Here is a 19,931-nt window from a genome sequence, read left to right as displayed (position 1 = left end):
GTGGTGCACTTGACAAAGGAAGGTTCAGACATGGAGGTAACTTCAACACGTTTATTAAACTATTCACACTTCTATTACTCGGGTTCGCCACTACTGCTAATCCTACTATAGCTACCCAGACTGACTAACCAGTCTGCTACAATCCATGTGGTGGGTGTAATATTGAATCAACCCTGTGTCTCTACTCACTGACTGTCTCCACTGGAAAGAGGAAGATCATGTGTGTTGTGTCATTTATATGTGGGTTGGTGTAATGCCCTCTTGTGGTCGTGTCACCTCTGTGTGTATCGTGAATGCCCGTTGGTCGTGTCCTATCTAACTGTTCTATTGGTTGAGTCTCTGTGTGTCATGTCTCTGGTGCTCCCTCTAGTGTCTAGCTAGTCTACATGTATTTACATTAACCCCTTGTGTCTTTACAGTGATGCATATCACCACAGTGCCAAGTCCGCAAAGGCGTGGCATAGATGTTGCACCGTCCCTTTGTTGAGGTGGAACTTCCTGCGACACATGCTGTCCATCATCTGTTCGAAAGACCAGCAGGTACGATAGTGACATTTAAGGGGTGTGTTGACAAATGGATGGGAATAGAGGCATACGGACCCCGGAAGTGTAGAAGGTTTTAGATGAGACGGGCAGCATGATCGGCGTAGGCTTGCAGGGCCGAAGGGCCTGTTCCTGTGCTGTACATTTCTTTAACCTGGTGCTGTAGGACCTTTCTTTGTTCTTTGATGCCTGTACACCTTGGATTGTTGCCGGCTTCCCCCTCTGGGTCCCTCAGTGGCCTGATGGATGGTCAGGTCCTCAGGGTGTGGGGAGGGGTCTTGCACATGGGCCTCCACCTCGAGCCTCTGTTGGCACTGCTGCGGCTGCCTTCTCCGATGCCTGGCCTCCTGCACTGCCAGCAGACCAATGAGGGAAGCTGCCTCGGGTAACAAGATATCATTCATTCCAGGTAATATCTGTAAGGGATGGGAGAGGGCGAGAGACTGACAATCAACAGCGTTTTCCCCCTGGGGACCCTCCATTCCTCCATTGCACCCTCCCCCCAACCCCCGGCTGTCTGACATGCTCTGCCCACACACCCCCGGGCACAGCAGGGGTCGCTGCTCACTGGACCCCAGACCCTTTACCCCAGACACCCGCATATAAAGTCACCTGGTGCAGGTGCTGGTTCGCTCCCTGGTGCACACACCTACCCTCTGGTCACGGAAATGTCCCCGGTGCTGGGGCCCAGCCCCTGGGTGATTGGATGTTGGGTGCTGCACCCAGGGTGTTGCCTGCCACAGTGTCCAGGCCTCGCGGTCTGAATGGGCTGCTCCGCAAGAACCCCCACTGCGACATGACACACTTACCCATGGGAATCCACTTGGGTTGTGTGAAGTGCTTCCTTCACTTTGATGGCCAATTCCAAATAGCAATAGACTTCAGCCGCTCGGCCTGAGGCCTGCCCGGTCAGCGGGGGTTATCGGTGGGGCAGGTGGGCTGCACCCGGAATAGGACCACACGATCCTGGGGTTGACATGGTGGACCCGCAGGTGCTGAAGCACTCATCTCTCCCCCCTGCCCCCCACCAGCCCGGCCATGGATGGCCACCGCCCCTGCACAACACCCCCACCCACCCAAAACACAACCATCCCCCCACCCAAAACACAACCACCCTCCCCCCACCCTCCAGCCCAGGTCATGGACAGCCAACCCCCCGACACAACACCCCAACCCCCATCCACACATCCCACCCCCACCCTAGGAGCTCTCTTCTCTCCAAGCACCGGGGCAACAGGTCCAGTTCCCCCGGGCTCTGTGCCGTGGGTGAAGATGGCTACCCACCTCCTCGGATCCCAGCTGCAGCCCTATAGCCAGCTTCACGTTTTTAAAAAGGAGTACTAATTGGCACCCATAGATTATCATAGAATTTACAGTGCAGAAGGAGGCCATTCGGCCCATCGAGTCTGCACCGGCTCTTGGAAAGAGCACCCTACCCAAGGTCAACACCTCCACCCTATCCCCACAACCCAGTAACCCCACCCAACACTAAGGGCAATTTTGGACACTGAGGGCAATTTATCATGGCCAATCCACCTAACCTGCACATCTTTGGACTGTGGGAGGAAACCGGAGCACCCGGAGGAAACCCACGCACACACGGGGAGGACGTGCAGACTCCGCACAGACAGCGACCCAAGCCGGAATCGAACCTGGGACCCTGGAGCTGCGAAGCAATTGTGCTATCCACAATGCTACCGTGCTGCCCATGTGACGACTTGCTGGGGAGGCGGTTAGATAGGGGTTGCTCCCGTTTATTAGATGGAGATTAGGCTAAGTGGTGATTATTGGTTTCTCACCATGCTACGGCATAATCCTGATCTCGCCAACGGGAGCGGACCGGTTAGATCGCAAATGCATTGATGCTGGGCCTGATTATCCTTTTTGGTCTCTCTGCGGTTTACCTGCACTAAAGTGCAACATGGCTGCAGAATCGCGCCTGAAATGTCATTTGAAAGCGGTGGGGAACTCGCTGGCAGAATTAGCTGGAAACTCCCCACAAAACCCGCCACAAATGAACTTGCTCTTTTTTTAGAATCACAGAATCCCAACAGTACAGAAGGAGGCTATTCGGCCTATTGAGTCTGCACCGACCCTCTGAAAGACCATTTCACCCAAACTCACTTCTCTGCCCTACCCCAGAACCCATTAACCTAACCTGCACGTCTTTGGGTTGTGGGAGGAAACCGGAGCACCCGGAGGAAACCCACACAGACACGGGGAGAACGTGCAGTCTCCGCACAGTCACCTGAGGCTGTAATTGAACCCAGGTCCTTGGCGTTGTGAGGCAGCTGTGCTAACCACTGTGCCACCGTGCCGCCTTATAATTTTTGCATTTATATTCCACCCTTTGTCTGTATTGTGAATCTTTTTCTCTCTGTGCCTCTCTTGTCATGTGTGGCTAGCTTTCTCTGCATGCTTGTGTGTGTCCCTCTCTGTCTGTCTCTCTGATCTCTGTCTGCCTCTCTGTCGCTCATGTATCTCTTGGTGCCCCTTTCTCACTGTGTCTAAATCTCTCTCTGTGTATTTCCGCAGCTGTCTCTCTTTGTGGCTCTCTCATGTATACATCTGATGCACGCTCTCTCTTTCAGCTTGCCCCTGTGTCTCTCTCTTTCTCCATGTCTCTCTCTTTCTCTCTCACTGTGTGTGCCTCCCTCTCTCTCTCTGAGCCTCATTTTGTTACCCATTCAGCCTCCTTCTTCATTCGATCCTTTAATAAACAAAAACACTCACGCAAAGAAACGTGTTGTTATTATTTTAAACGAAGAGACAGCTCATTTCCGTTAAGTTCACACATGGGATCGTGAGGGAAAGAAATAAAAACATCTTGATGAGAGGAGGGGGGGGGGGCAGAGAGAGAAAGGGGAGAGAATGAGGGAAATAGGGCAGTAAAGGAAAACAGAGAAAAGTTCACAATGACATGTTATTGTGCTTGATACCACAATGTGTGAATATGCTTATGCGAGCACCTCCTCACCCTCCCCATTCTCGTGTTCCTTCATGGTTTTCTCAATCCAGTCCAGATAGTTCCCTACATGGGTATACACCCCATAATGGCCACACTGCTGGGGACCAAACGATACAATGCCCCTGACAATGTGACGACTGCGGTCCAAACGGTCCTGGAAGACATATGGGCCGCCACTGTCCCCTTGGCAGGAGTCCACGCCCTGTCGTCCAGCGCACATCATGTTTGGGGTGAAAATGGGCTTCTTTCCCTCAAAGTTGGAATTCTCACACTCGTCCATGCTGACGACGGGAACCTCGGCAAACTGTAGTATGATCGCAAGGCTCCTATTTTCTGTCCTCCCCCAGCCTGAAATGTAACCCAATGTACCGAAATTTGGCAGAGACACATCTCCTCGTTCAGGCAGGCAAAGGGGGGACAGGTTGGGTCCCAGTTTAACCTCCTCCTGGAGCTTGATCAATGCAATGTCGTGATTGAAGTTGGGTTGCCCATGCTTGACGTGCTTGTTGAATTTGGGGTGGATGAAGACCTGTTCCACGGCGAACATGTTCTTGGACGATCTGTCCCTTAGATTAATAAATCCACCGTGAATTTCCAACTGGTGCGTTTTATCAAAGAGGTGAGCGGCTGTTAACACCCAGCTGTCGGAGATCAGGGCTCCTCCACCCATCTGACCGCTGGTGGTGAGCAGACGCACCTGCCAGGGGAATTCACCCAGCTTTGCCCTCTTGCCACCAAAGATGCGTCCGGTATTAGAGGAGAGGAGGCAGTTCCCGCAGACTGGGGAGAGATGACAGAATCAGAGGAATTGAAAAGTTCTTGCATCACTGTCCAAACACCAGGATTTGAGAGACTGCACACAGTGGGGTGGGGTGACTCCAACAGATAAGCTAAAGTCGCCATAGTCCCAGATGACCATTGACTACTTTCCCCTTTGAGGGGGGAGAGCTGACTGGCCGTGATTTAACCTGAGGGTCACCACACCTCAAGCGAGGGACAAAGTTGAGAGGGTAGGGCCTTCGTGAATAACCTCAGCCCAGACGGTGAATTGAACCCACATCACAAACCAGCTGTCGAGCCAACTGAGCTAAACCAGCCACCTTGCCAACAACCCCACTAGACATCCTGCTCAGAGGGCATTGATTATTATTGTCGCAAGTGGGCTTACATTAACACTGCAAAGAAGTGACTGTGAAAAGCCCCTAGTCGCCACACTCCGGCGCCTGTTCGGGTACACTGAGGGAGAATTCAGAATGTCCAATTCACCTAACAAGCACGTCTTTCGGGATTTGTGGGAGGAAACTGGAGCACATGGAAGAAACCTACGTCAGACACGAGGAGAACGTACAGACACCGCACAGACAGTGCCCCAAGCCGGGAATCCAACCTGGGACCCTGGAGCTGTTAGGCAACAGCGCTAACCATTGTGCTACCGTACCGCCCATTGAGTTGATATGGAACCAAAGAACATTTGTATTATTGCTTATTGTGGGCACCCTGCATGTGAAATTTTTATGTGGGCTCGGTTTAGCTCACTTGGCTAGACAGCGGGTTTGCAATGCCGAGCAAGGCCAGCAAAGTGGGGTCAATTCCCGTACCAGCTGAAGTTATCCTCAACCTTACCCCTTGCCTGAAGTGTGGTTATCCTTGGGTTAAATCAGCCACCAGTCAGCTATCCCCCACCCCCCTGCTGCTCAAAGGGCAAAGCAGTCTCTGGTTACCTGGGACTATGGTGACTTTACTGCATGCCAAATAATTGGTGACCAGGAGAGTGACTGATAATCTGTTTTGAAGTTGCCGCTTAATCCCAAATGTCCCATTCTGGGCACTGCACTTCCAGAAGGTGAAGCTGGAAGTAGCAGTGGGAGCAAAGCAGATTCAGGATACTACTGGCGCTCAGAAGGAAATTGGAGAAATATTGAATAAGAACAATAATTTGCAGGGCTATGGAGAAAGAAGAGAGGAGAACGATATTTATTGGGTAATTCAGCCAAAAAGCCAGGAGCGGGGCAATGGAGGGAATGGCCTCCTGTGAGTCACCCAATAGTTTTGTGCTACTTTTCTGCTCATTACAGTCCTGTAAATATTTACCTGGTTTGCACTTTGGCAGGGTCTCCTGTCCACTCGCGGTGTCCACCCATTCAGCATTATGCGAGCAGTTAAAAATAGCTGGTGGGGGAAGTACATAAAGGGAGAGAGATATCAGATAGAGAGAGACATGTACAGCCACACCTTTATCCCAACCATAATGCAGCTGATTGGGTCACTTACCCCTGTCATTCGTGACTGAACCTGATTTACCTGCACATCATTTTGTCATGGGAATGTTCCTTTAAGAAATGTGTTCTCTCATCACATGGCAGCAGTGATGTCATTGTGTGGGTGGAGCTGGGCTGTGGATCTGGGTTTTTAGTTTGTTTTTGAGCTGGAAGCTGTTGTGTGGCTCTGAGTTTTACTTTCGGTTTAGACTTTTGGCTGCTGTATTCAGACTACAACGGTCTTGGAGTCTCTCTCTGCATGTTAAAACGTGTGCAGATCACTTGATATTCTAAAAGTGATTACTTTTTTTCTGGAAAGAATTCAAACCTACTGTTTTGGGTAAAACGTTTTTAGTCTGGTTTGGATGTTGTTACTTGAGTGAAGCAGTAAAGGGAAGTTTTTAAGGGTTAAATATAGAGTACTATAGCTGTGTAGCATATTTATGTTTGTAGTTGATAAACATGCTTATTGTGTGTGTTTATAAAATGTTAACTGAATTCGTAGAATAAACATTGTTTTGTTTAAAAGTGTTTCAGGCCTCTGTTGAATAACACCGGAAAGTAGGCCCTTGTGCTCCTCGTAGCCAAAATCTATAAACAGTTATGGGTCAGGTGAACTCCATGATATACTTTAGTGTTCTCTAAACCTTGGCCCATAACAATTTATATTTTTTAACTATCCTCCACCCACTGCAATGCTGTTGGCCACATCCCCTTGATCCTCTTGGGAGACATTGCTGCAATTCCAGTCATATTCTGTGCAGTGATATTATGATTGTGTTGTAAGTCAACGACTGACCACTAGGAGTCTCATTAGTATATGAGTGAATGTTAGAGTCTGGTGACCTCAGACTGACTAGAGAGCTGGGAGAGAGGTTGCTTGTGCATGATCACATTATTATTCATCTGTTGTTTGTTTCTATTTGACCCACAGTTAATGTTAATAAATTGTTTATAACTTTAGCTGAAAGTGTTCTTGTAATATAAATCAGGTCATCCAACAAGAACATTACATTCTGTTTGCTGTAGTTCGGAGAGACTCATTGCAGTGATGGGCAACTTGGCTGGTGAGTGGGCCACATAAGTAGCCCTCCTTGATCTCAATAGGTGGCAAGGTTGAAATGGGGCATTGAACCCCATCATGTCTGTGCCGACCCCTGAAAGAGCACTCGACCCAGGTGCTCATCCCCTGTCCACCCCACCTTATTCCCGTAACCTAACCTGTACATCCCTGGACTCGAGGGGGGGATTTATCATGGCTAATCCAACTAACCTGCACACCTTTGAACTGTGGGAGGAAACGGGAGTATCTGGAGGTAACCCACGCAGACACGGGGAGAACGTGCAGACTCCACACAGTCACCCAAGGCTAGAATCGAACTCCGGTTCCTGGCTCTATGAGACAGCAGTGTTAACCTGAGTCTCTGGTGCTGTGAGGCACCAGTGCTAACCCAGGTCCCTGGTACTGTAAGGCAGCAGTGTTAACCCGGGTCCCTGGCACTGTGAGGCAGCAGTGTTAACCCGGGTCCCTGGCACAGTGAGACAGCAGTGTTAACCCGGGTCCTTGATGCTGTGAGGCAGCAGTGCTAACCCGGATCCCTGGCACTGTGAGACAGCAGTGTTAATTCGGGTCCCTTGCTCTCTGAGGCAGCAGTGTTAACCCGGGTCTCTGATGCTGTGAGACAGTAGTGTTAACCCGGGTCCCTGGCACTGCGAGGCAGCAGTGTTAACCCGGGTCCCTGCCACTGTGAGGCAGCAGTGTTAACCCGGGTCCCTGGCACTATGAAGCAGCAGTATTAATCCGGGTCCCTGGCACCGTGAGGCAGCAGTGTTAACCCGGGTCCCTGCCACTGTGAGGCAGCAGTGTTAACCCGGGTCCCTGGCACCGTGAGGCAGCAGTGCTCACCACGGTGCCGTCATGGTTATTGACTATTACCCTTGAATATGGATGAATACATTTAATATATGCCAAATATTTTGTGTTATAGAAAATGCTGTCATCATCTTCAACTGGTAAAAAAAAAGGGCAGCAAGGTGGTGCAGCGGTTAGCACTGCTGCCTCACGGCGCCGAGGGCCCCGGTTCCATCCCAGCTCTGGGTCACTGTCTGTGTGGAGTTTGCACATTCTCCCCGTGTCTTTGTGGGCCTCACCCCCACAACCCAAAGATATGCAGGGTAGATGGATTGGCCATGCTAAGTTGCCCCTTAATTGGGAAAAAAAGAATTGGGTACTCTAAATTTATTTTTTAAAAGTGGTTAGAAACAAAATAAATATTTACTCTTGATTGGAAGCAGAGGGAGTGCACGGCACTCCCAGCTAATGCTGTGAGCAATCAGCACGCACCTGACTTCATTCGCTTTTCATGCAAATCACTTCAGTCATAGAATCATAGAATTTACAGTGCAGAAGGAGGCCATTCGGCCCATCAAGTCTGCACCGGCCCTTAGAAAGAGCACTGTAGCCATGTAAAATGGCTGACTCCCGATTAGAATGGTCAAACCCCGATTTAAAATGGCGAACGGAAGAGGCTGATGGGGAAATCAGCCAACAGGACTCAAACAGACAGCTGCAGGTAAAACAGTGTATTCGCCTCTGGGAAAGTCAGTCAGACCGATACCGGCAGCCATCAACATCACAACAACTCAGCCATCTGCATCTTAATCAGCCATCCCCAGGAACAATTGCTACAAATTAGCAACTCAAAGCCGACCCAGACCTTTCGGCGCCAGCAGGGGCTGACACAAAGAAAGGTAAATGACCACCCCTCGATCAAGGAATCGCTCCAGTATTGGAGCATATTGAACCAAGTGATTGGGACCAAGTCCAATCACTTAGAACCAGGTACAAGGTCCGCCCCGAGAGGCGGGAAGCCCCTGGGGACTATAAGAATAGGGGCTAAGTTCAACTCGATACTTCTCTTCCTGCTCGCAACCTTCGAGACCCTTCTACAAGAAACTGTAAGTTTTACTCCAGCGATCGCTACCAGATAGGCGCTTCTGACTATCGACTTGTACCAGCTTTTGAATCCCGCAGGCTCAGAACCAATTCGAAACACTATTCGTTTTCCTGACCTGGTGGGCCATTTCCAAAGTTAAGTATTGGCCTTTAGTGGTAGGTAGTAGTCCAGAAGTAGGATTATTGTATAAGTATTAATTGCTGTATATAATAAATGAGCGTTGATTTAACTCTTACTAAGCGGTGTGTTGCATTATTAATCATTACTTGGACTTGAACCACGTGGTGGTATCAGAAAGATACCTGGCGACTCATGAGCAAAGGTGACAGAATAAGAATAAGTAAACTAAGGCTAAAATGAGCAACATTTTGGCGACTCCGCCAGGACCCGATCTGGAAGTGGAAAACCACTCTGGGAGAACCCAAGAAATTTTGAATTAGAATCCAATTGGAAACAGAAAACCACAAGTGTTCAATCATTCTGATTAATAGTCATAATTCGGAAGTGTGTGTATGCATGCGTAACTAACAGGGCTATAAGGTAAAACTGATAGATTTTTGTTGCGTCAAAACTGTCAGAAGTCTGTATTTTCAGAAATTAGCGCAAGCCGCACCCGCATCTACGACACCGCCTTAGCCCCCTGTTCCAAATTTAAACGAAGCAAGCAGATAGGAAAGATGGCCATGCAGGCAATGTAGTGCCTCATGAACCCTGTGGAATTTGCGGTCACAGCGACCAGCAGCAGTAGAGTGGGACAGTGTCCCATTTGGGAAGAGGAAATCCGGAAATATCTCAAGGGCAAAGGATGGCCCCTGTGGAATGATTTCTGTGATAATAACGAATCAGGTCCCGGAAGTATAGGGCATACTTGGTGGGAGAACATGAGTGAGATACATAAAAAGAGCTTAGTGAAAGCTCGCAAGCCGATGTCAATTGTGTCCTGTTTGGCACAATTGCGAGGCACAGAGGAGGTCGTCAAGACGCTCCGCAAAGAAGTTGAGGGCATACATCGGATGAGTAAAGTCGATGTGAGCGAAGTTGAGAAAGAGAATTTAGAGTTAAGGAGGAAATTGGCAGCAAAGGATGAAGAGGTGGCTGACGCCAAACGGGGTCACCAGTCTTGTCTGGCGCATTTAAGCAGTTTCCAATCCCAGTAGGAAAAGGCCTATCAGGACATGCAGCGTGCAGTCCTGGTAAGGAAAGAAACAGAAAAGCAGTTGGAGACGCTCCAGAAACAATGTAGTGATCTCAAGGCAGCCTTGAGAGCACTCCACGCTGCCACCACAGAACAAAGACAGAGCACAATAGATCATGCAAAGTGCTGGAAGCAGATTGCAGAACTGCAGTCACTGCTTTCTGTCCAGAAAGGATTTCAGGAAACCTTTGGGGAAAAATTAGACCAGGAAGACGGCCCTGATTGGGAAGAGTTACAAGAAACAGCGCAGAGATATGTTCAGGGAACATGTGCGCAGGGAAAGCCCCAAAGGAGACAAGCACCCCAACCGCCCACACAACAGGTAGTTCAGGCTCCAAAGAACTCTGTAACCACCCACCGCACAGCCATAGTAGACGACACGGAATTTCTATATTCCACCCCCTTAACAGTGACCCAATTAAGGGACGTGGGTGCAAAGATCACATCGTTCCTCCCCGCCGCAGACCGCCACCATTTCTTTGCCACAGTTAGACATCAGGCGAACATGTACGGCCTGGATGAGAGAGAGCATGTAAAGCTCATGGTTCTAAGTTTAGATCCATCGGTAGCAGCAGCCCTTCCCGACCCACAGAACGTAGGAGGAGGCACCCTTGCAGAAATGCATACCGCAATTCTGGATGCGATCGGGTATAACCAAGGTGACCCCGTAGATGGCCTCAATAAGTGTAGGCAGAAGAAGTCTGAACACCCCACAGCGTTCGCAGGACGCCTGTGGATTCACTTCGCAGCCGTTTTTGGAGACGTAGACCGTGCCCATTTGTCCCCAGACAATATGGCCAAATGGACCCGCACCCTTATCTCCCATGCCACAGATGCAGGACAGAATGCCTGCAATAGTTATGATCCTTCAGAAGAGGCCCATAACGAGAAGTGGGTAGTTAAAAGATTGTCCCGCGTTTGGAAGCAGTCTGTTCAGAGTAAACCCACAGCTAAAAACACCGAAGAAAAGCAAGCCGCCGCAGACATGCAGGCAGTAAAAGAAACACATCACAACCCCGCCTGGGTAAATGAGGGAACGAACAGCTCCCCCACCCAAGTCACTAGAATGTTACAACTGCGGACAGTTGGGACATTTCACGAAAGAGTGCAATGGCCCCAAAAAGCCACAGAAAGCCATTCAGGCACTCTAATTAAGAAAAAGACAGAGCCCATCCATAGCGTTAGTGCCCATTCGGATCAGACGGACTTGACCGGAATGGACTGATGGTGTACGGGCTCCCCCAGTTGGGTCTGTGACACCCTTTGGGATAGATCAGGACGACCCGTAGTCGCAGCGAAAATTCGGGGACAGCCTATCGAATTTCTTTGGGACACAGGAGGGTCCCGCACCACCATAAATTCCTCCACCCTTTTTCAAAAGGACACGTGGCCCACTACAGCTACTATCACCCTCAGCGGCTTTACAGGTCACTCACAGCAGGGACACATCACAGCCCCTGTACCCATTCAAATTGGTAACATAACCACAAAACACCCCGTAGTTTTAGTAGACCTGCCCCACACAGCAGAACACATTCTGGGAATCGACTTTATGAATTCCCACCACCTATCCTTCGATCCAGTCAACCAGTGTGTCTGGAAGATGGCGAAATCTGCTAGAGCCCCCGCAACGCTCAACATAGGGGACTACATGAACAAAATTAGTGCAGTAGGCGAATTTTGGTTCAACCCAACCACGCTTAGCACGGACAAGCAGGTTAGGGCAGTCCTGCAAAAGAACAGGGCAGCCTTTGCGACCCACAAGCACGACTGTGGACGGATGACTGGCTCCGCACAAGTAACAGGACCTGACCCTAGACCCCAGAAACAGTATGGATTCCCCCTAGAAGCAGAGGGAGAAATCCTAAAAGTTATAGAGAGCTTATTAGAGCAGGGCGTACTAAGATCAGTAGCCTCTACTAATAATGCCCCGATTTGGCCAGTAAGAAAGCCCGACGGATCATGGCGCCTGACCATTGATTATCGGGAACTCAATAAAGTCACCCCCGCAGCAGCCCCCACCGTAGCAACAAGTCCCGAGCCCATGATCAAGCAGGGACTCAATTCCCGCTACTTTACGGTTTTGGACGTCAGTAATGGATTCTGGTCCATTCCATTGGCAAAGGCGTGCCAGTACAAATTTGCCTTCACCTTTCAAGTGCAGCAGTACACATGGACATGCCTGCCACAAGGCTTCCACAACTCCCCCTCCATTTTCCACCGACAGCTGGCAAATGGACTAGCAAAGTTTTCTCACCCTGAATGTCAGGTACAGTATGTAGACGACCTACTACTGCAGACAGACACAAAGGAAGAGCACATTGAGCTTCTGTCCGAACTCCTGGAATTGTTACATTCCATTGGTTGTAAAGTCAACCCCAAAAAGGCCCAGATTTTGGAAGAAAAAGTGGTATATTTGGGAACAATTATCACGCATGGTAAACGCGAGATCGAGCATAAAAGAATTGACTCGATCGCTAAATTGCCCCTTCCCCAGAATGTTTCAGCCCTCCCGTCGTTTTTAGGACTGGTTGACTACTGCCGAAACCACATTGACGATTTCGCCAGCAAGGCAGCAACCCTCTCAGACCTCCTAAAGAAAGGAGCCCCCTGGGAATGGCTTCCGCAGCATACGGATGCTGTGGACTCTTTAAAACAGGGACTCATAGCCGCCCCCGCACTACAAGTTCCAGACCCGCTTTTCCCTTACGCAATAGAGGTAGCGACCACAGACCACACCCTTTTAGCCGTGCTCCTCCAGGACGGCACGACCAGTTAAGACCCGTAGCTTACGTCTCCCGACTTTTAGATGCTGTGGAGCAGGGATTTTCAGCCTGGAGAGGCACCTGCTCGCAGTTTTCTGGGCAGTCCAGTACTTTTCCTATATTACCGGACTGAACCCCATCACCATTCTGACCGAACACACCCCCACCACACCTTTACTGGACGGACGACTCAAGGACGGTACCGTCAGCCAAATACGCGCAGCTAGATGGACCCTTCTCTTGCAGGGACGGGACATCACAGTAAAATGGACAAAGACACACACCTACTTAGCGGACAATTTGCAGTACCCCGGAACCCCCCATGAATGTGAGATCATCTCTCCACACCATAACACATGCCCCTTTATAGCAAAAACACCCCCCAGAAAGATAGGAAATTCATCTCAGAGCCCCCCGCACACGGACACGTGTGAACCCATTAAGATTTATGTGGATGGATCTTCCACAGTCTTAGATGGGCAACGCATAACAGGTTGCGGGATCTATGTTGAGGACATGCAGGGACGCGCCCTCGAGGAAGTAGCGTTAAAACTACCTGGATACTTAGGCGCGCAGGCAGCAGAGCTTGCAGCCATCGCATACATCGTTGAACACCCAGATTCCTTCACCAGCCCAGCAGACATATACTCGGACAGCCTCTATGTCTGCAACAGCCTTGCAGAATTTCTGCCCCTGTGGGAAGCAAGAGGATTTGTTTCCGCAGATGGGAAACCCCTCCCCTCAGCCCCAATACTCCGCCATATTTTAGATAAAGCCCAGAACAGGACTTTTGGCATCATAAAAGACGGTAGCCACCATCGTTCCTTCCCCCCTGGAAATGTAAAAGCCGACGCACTGGCTTAAGCAGGTTCCAGACATGGGTATTTTTGGAAACCCCCCAAAAGCGCGCCAGTGAGTGCAGTTCAGGTCACGCAGACTAGAATTGAGGATTAGTAGAGGCCCAGAAGCAGGACAGCAATCTCTCGGAGATTGTGAAAGGAAAGTTTCCAGCCTCCTATGAGAGGTTCAGAAATACACTGACCACACATGACGGTGTGGTGTTAAAGGACACCCTTTATGTAGTTTCTGAACAGGACAAGAACCAATTGATTTGTTTGTTCCATGATGGTCATGGACATCAGGGAATTGATCCCACTACAGCCCACCTCAAACAGCTTTGTTGGTGGCCAAATCTCAAGGAAGATGTAAGCCATTACATTGAGAATTGCCTTATCTATGCGCAGAACAACCCCGACAGATCTGCCAAAAAGGCCCAACTCAGCCACACCCGACCCGTTAACGGCCCCTGGACGAACCTCCAGGTTGATTTTATAGGTCCATTGCCCCCTTGCAGGAATGGCTATAAATATGTTCTGGTGGTCATAGCCACCTTTACAAAATGGGTGGAAGCATTTCCAGCCCGCACCAACACCGTGAAAACCACAGCCAAGATCTTAACCCACCACATCTTTACACGATGGGGACTCCCCCGCAGCATTGAATCGGACCAAGGCTCCCATTTTACGGGACGTGTCATGCAGAACGTCCTCATGATATTTGGCATCACCTAAAAATTCCACATTGCATACCACCCACAGTCGAGTGGTATCGTGGTGCGCATGAATTGGACCCTAAAAACCACCCTCAGAAAAATGGTCCAGCAGAACAACACCACTTGGGACTCAGTCCTCCCTTTTGCGCTGATGTTTTTGCATAACACTGTTTCCACCTCCACAGGTTACACCCCACACACTGTCATGACCGGACGCCCCATGAAAGGGACAGAATACATGTTAGGTTTAGACCTGACCAGCCCCGAAGTAATGGCCCTCACCCACGAGAAAGCCGTAGAGTAATTAGTTGCAAATGTAAAAACGGCTCAGTTAGCAGCCGCAGTAAAATTGGGCACCAAAAAGAAACAGAGCAAGGCTTGTTTCGATAAGGCAGTGCATGCAACGGAGTATGTTATCGGACAGCAAGTGATGCTGTCTGTATATAACCCCAGCACATTCCTGTCACCAAAATACTCGGGTCCGTATTCCATTGTGGATAAAGTAAGCCCATCCGTTTACAAAATAAAGTACCCCAATGATAAGACTGCGTGGTTTCGTATAAATCAGTTAAAGGCTTATGGAACACAGTCGAACCACGCACATCACGTCATGCTTGACGCAGCAGACCACACCCCGCCCACAGCCAACGTAACCCGACCAACCCCTACCATGTCCAGCCCAGCCACGGACTCGACCTCGACTCCACCCCCGAAATATACACTCCGCCCCGGAACGCCCACAGACTGCAGCAGCAGAGACAGCGACTGTGACTCGGACGATAGCCACAGCACGCCTCCCTACTATCCCCATGCACCCGGACCCACACCCAGCGACTCCGACTTCGATCCAAGTGATCCCTTCCTGATCACTTTTCTAAATAAATCTCACCACCGACCACCGAACCACACGGACGACCCTGACTTTGTCCCCACACAACTCAACACAACTTATTGGCACGGCGACAACTCCTACAGACTCGTCCGCAACGACGAGAGCGACCCCAACTCACACCAAACAGCCCTTTCAGCCCTAATCCACTCCAGAGTTTGGCACCCGGGAGAAGGTGACGACCTCGGGTCTGACTCCCAAACCGCCAACCACTTTGCGACCCTATTCGCAACCGAGAACTGAGGTGTCAACATGATGTTTTAAAGGAAACGCTTGGGAAAAGTGTTGTCCTTCCTGATGGAACCTGCAAAATGTTTTATGTTGTTCGTACGTTTGTTTCGTGTTGTTCGTCCGACAGGAGAATTTTTTTCCAGCCGCTTGTTCAGCGGTACCTACTTATCTACAGATACCTGGTCAACAGACCACACGCTTGTTCAGCGGAACTAGCTTGTCTACAGATACCTGGTTAACAGACCACACGCTTGTTCAGTGGAACTAGCTTTTCAGCTGATACTTGTTCGGGTATCAGACACCCGATCGTAACTGCTCTCCTGGTTCAAGGGATAGAACCACTATGGCAGCCCCACCACGATGACCACATTTTGCCCGTTCTTGTCGGTTGCTCAGGCAGTGGAGAAACGGCGTGAGACCCGCCCTGCCTGGGGACCCCCCCACTGGTTAAACACTGGGTAGGGGAGAACCAGCATTGGTAGCCGTCCTACCCGGGGACTCCATCCAAATCTTACCCGTCGCGGCCCATACGCACCTCATTTGACATTTTTCATTTCAAAAAGTTTTTAGTTTGTTTAGGGAACCTTTAGGTTGCCCGCCATCTGCTATTTACATCCTGGAACATTTGGATGGTAAATCAGCACTGGTCAGTCATTGGGAAGTGTGTCGTGTCCTAAAATTCGTTTTTGAAAAAAAAATGAGGGAGTCACACATAGTGACCAATTATAAGGGAATAATTGGCACCAAAGGACAGACACACTAGCGTACCGGATATTGAACAAAGATAGTTACAGATACTATGCTTGTTTTACAGAACGCCAGAAGCTCTAGGATCGGAGAAAATAAAGGGCACTCAAAGAAAGAAAAGGAAAGAGGACAGCCATGAGGACTTCCTTCATCGTGATCAACATTTTTTTATTGGACATTTGGTTGCGCGTGAACGCGAACCCCATGACTTCAAACCTCCCAGCCGTTAATGTTTCACTGCCCCGCCGTACCCAGAGCCCAGTCACCAGCGACACTGCATCTTCCTGGTGTGCCAGGTTCATAACCTGATACTCCCTGTCCAACGTGATCGAAGCACTGTTAGCGTTGGCGATACTCTGCTGTGTAGTGCAGACTATGCGCCTACGTAAATGGAGAAGGAGAGCGGTATATAGGATCAGATCCCCTATATTCGGTTACGACCAGACCCCCGACCCCCGCGATCTATAATAAAATAATAAAGTGCATTCACTTGCGTTTATTGTTGTAAATAAAGAGATGTACAAAACATTTCATGAACAAAAAAATGTATGATCCTGAGCTTGACTGCCAAGCCAGGAAAGAGTATATGAAATGTTGTGATTTTTTGAGGAAAGAGAATATGAAATGTTGTGATTTTTTGTTGTATGATTAGGGAAGACAGAATAATGGAATGTTTAGCGAGGGTAGTGTAATAAGGATAAATGAGAGGTTCCAAGATTGTTATTTTGTAATGCATGTCCCTGTCTGACATAGTGCCCTTAGAATTGTTAGGTAAAAATGTTTGTGCATAGCTAGGGTCAGAGCAGAGGCCATGTAGGAGGTGTCCCCCCCGGTCAGGGAATGGAAAGTAACAAATTAATGTGATCCTTCACGCTTCGCATTAGGATCACAAGGAGGGTGGTAGCCATGTAAAATGGCTGACTCCCGATTAGAATGGTCAAACCCCGATTTAAAATGGCGAACGGAAGAGGCTGATGGGAAAATCATCCAACAGGACTCAAACGGACAGCTGCAGGTAAAACAGTGTATTCGCCTCTGGGAAAGTCAGTCCAGACCGATACCGGCAGCCATCAACATCACAACAACTCAGCCATCTGCATCTTAATCAGCCATCCCCAGGAACAATTGCTACAAATTAGCAACTCAAAGCCGACCCAGACCTTTCGGCGGCAGCAGGGGCTGACACAAAGAAAGGTAAATGACCACCCCCCGATCAAGGAATCGCTCCAGTATTGGAGCATATCGAACCAAGTGATTGGGACCAAGTCCAATCACTTGGAACCAGGTACAAGGTCCGCCCCGAGAGGCGAGAAGCCCCTGGGGACTATAAGAATAGGGGCCAAGTTCAACTCGACCCTTCTCTTCCTGCTCGCAACCTTCGAGACCCTTCTACAAGAAACTGTAAGTTTTACTCCAGCGGTCGCTACCAGATAGGCGCTCCTGACTATCGACTTGTACCAGCTTTTGAATCCCGCAAGCTCAGAACCAATTCGAAAGACCATTCGTTTCCCTGACCTGGTGGGCCATTTCCAAAGTTAAGTATTGGCCTTTAGTGGTAGGTAGTAGTCTAGAAGTAGGATTATTGTATAAGTATTAATTGCTGTATATAATAAATGAGCGTTGATTTAACTCTTACTGAGCGGTGTGTTGCATTATTAATCATTACTTGGACTTGAACCACGTGGCGGTATCAGAAAGATACCTGGCGACTCATGAGCAAAGGTGACAGAATAAGAATAAGTAAACTAAGGCTAAAACGAGCAACAGCACCCTATCCAAGCCCACACCTCCACCCTACCCCTGTAACCCAGTAATCCCACCCAACCCTTTTGGACACTAAGGGCAATTTAGCATGGCCAATCCACCTAACCTGCACATCTTTGGACTGTGGGAGGAAACCGGAGCACCCAGAGGAAACCCTGGGTGGAGAATGTGCTGACTCCGCACAGACAGTGAGCCAAGCCGGGAATTGAACCAAGGACCCTGGAGCTGTGAAGCAGCTGCGCTAACCACTGTGCTACCGTGCTGCCCAGTCATACCGGCAGGGGGAAAAAACATGTGGATAGACACCAGTGGAACGTGGGAACAGTCAAGAAAATGTCCTGTGGGCCCCATTCAGATCCCCGATGGGCCACATCTTGCCCCCTAGACCTTAGGCTGCCCACCATTGATTTATAGACTGTTTGTTGTGACACATTATTTAGACAAACTCTGCTTGCTCCAGTAGCTTTTAAAAACAAAAGAGACGCCATAAATGTCTGCTGCAGTGTGCAGGTTAACAAGAGGCATCCTTGATCCACATTTTCAAAAAGTGGCTGAATGCACGAGGGAAAGTAAATCCTTCAATTCACCAACATTAAATAAACAATTCCAATATTGTTTGCAGTTTTGGTCTCCTGGTTTGAGGATGGACATTCTTGCTATTGAGGGTATCCAGCGGGAGTTCAACAGTCTAATTCCTGGGATGGCAGGACTGACATATGAAGAAAGACTGGATCGACTGGGCTTGTACTCACGTGAGTTTAGAAGAATGAGAGGGGATCTCATTGAAACATATAAAATCTTGATGGGACTGGACAGGTTGGATGCAGGAAGAGTGTTCCCGATGTTGGGGATGTCCAGAACTAGAGGTCACAGCCTAAGAATATGGGGTAAGCTATTCAGGACTGAGGTGAGGAAGAACTTCTTCTCTCGAAAAACATAAGAACATATGAACTAGGAGCAGGAGTCGGCCATCTGGCCCCTCGAGCCTGCTCTGCCTTTCAAAGAGATCATGGCTGATCTTTTGTGGACTCAGCTCCACTTTCTCTCCCGAACCCCATTGTTGTGAACTGGCGGAATTGTCTACCGCAGAAAGCTGCTGGGGCCGGTTCGTTGGATATATTCAAGAGGGAGCTGGACGTGGTCCTTGCAGCTCAAGGGAGAAAGGGGTTTGGAGAAAAAGCGTGAGTGGGATACTGAATTTGGATGATCATATTGAATGGTGGTGCAGGCTCGAAGGGCCGAATGGCCTAAACCTGCACCTATTTTCTATGCTTCCAAGTTTCTTTGTCTCTCCTCCTACTTCTGAGATTCCAACCCTTGACTTCCAGCCTCCGTAATAACCCGCAAACCATTTGACTCGGATCACCACCAGCCCTCAGTGTTAATGGGGTCTTGCTTTATGCTTTTCCCTACATGATAACAGCAACTGAAGTTTAAAAGGGAAGGTTTTGGGGATATCCTGACATCATGAAGGGCGAGGAAGAAATAAAAGCCATAAATGTAAAATGGCCAAGAAGACTTGTCATGTCACCCACTTGATTCTCGATTTCCTCACTTCAGTCAGATAGGGAGGGATGGGTCAAGGAAGGAGGGAAACATCCAGTTATACATTATCGCTGGTGCTAAAAACTACAGCAAAATTCAAAAGGGAATGTATATTTGGTTGTAAAGGAAAATGGTGAAGAGGATGTGAGAGGGACCTGGAAGGTGGTTGGACATTAGATAAGAAGGAATATGACTTGCTTTCATTAACTGAGGTGTAGAATATAAGAGCTGAGAAATTTATGCTTCAAACATGTGTCAAGCCACAACTGGAGAACACGTACAGTTCTGGTCACTGTGTGTTGAAGTACACAGCGTGCAGAGGAGATTTAGGAGCATGTTCGCTGGAGTGGAGGATTTTATTTCTGAGGAAAGATTGGATATGCTGAGGTTGTTTTGTTTGGGACAGCGGGGACAGAGGCGAGATCTAAATGACGTGTATGAAATTATGAAGGGTCCAGATGAGGCATTTTCAAAGTGGGGGTCGCGTCCCGTGGGTGGGACGCGGGTGGGTGAAGGG

At 49.2% G+C, this 19,931-nt stretch overlaps 1 protein-coding gene across 1 annotated transcript in view; it reads right to left on the bottom strand.

Annotated features, from left to right (window-relative positions):
• Positions 1–3,277: 3,277 nt before the first annotated feature.
• Positions 3,278–19,931, bottom strand: part of LOC140402471 (complement C1s subcomponent-like) — a 91,714-nt gene continuing 75,060 nt past the window's right edge. The window contains exons 10-11 of the mRNA XM_072490286.1: positions 5,603–5,680; positions 3,278–4,291 (exon numbers count right to left, since the gene is read on the bottom strand). Coding sequence (XP_072346387.1) covers positions 3,501–4,291; positions 5,603–5,680 — 869 coding nt within the window. The 3' untranslated portion in view covers positions 3,278–3,500. The remainder of the gene's footprint in view (positions 4,292–5,602; positions 5,681–19,931) is intronic.

This window comes from Scyliorhinus torazame, chromosome 25 (genome assembly GCF_047496885.1).
Source record: "Scyliorhinus torazame isolate Kashiwa2021f chromosome 25, sScyTor2.1, whole genome shotgun sequence".
Taxonomy (NCBI): Eukaryota; Metazoa; Chordata; class Chondrichthyes; order Carcharhiniformes; family Scyliorhinidae; genus Scyliorhinus; species Scyliorhinus torazame.
Note: the sequence above shows the minus strand (reverse complement) of the source record. Positions and strands in the feature narration are given on the sequence as shown.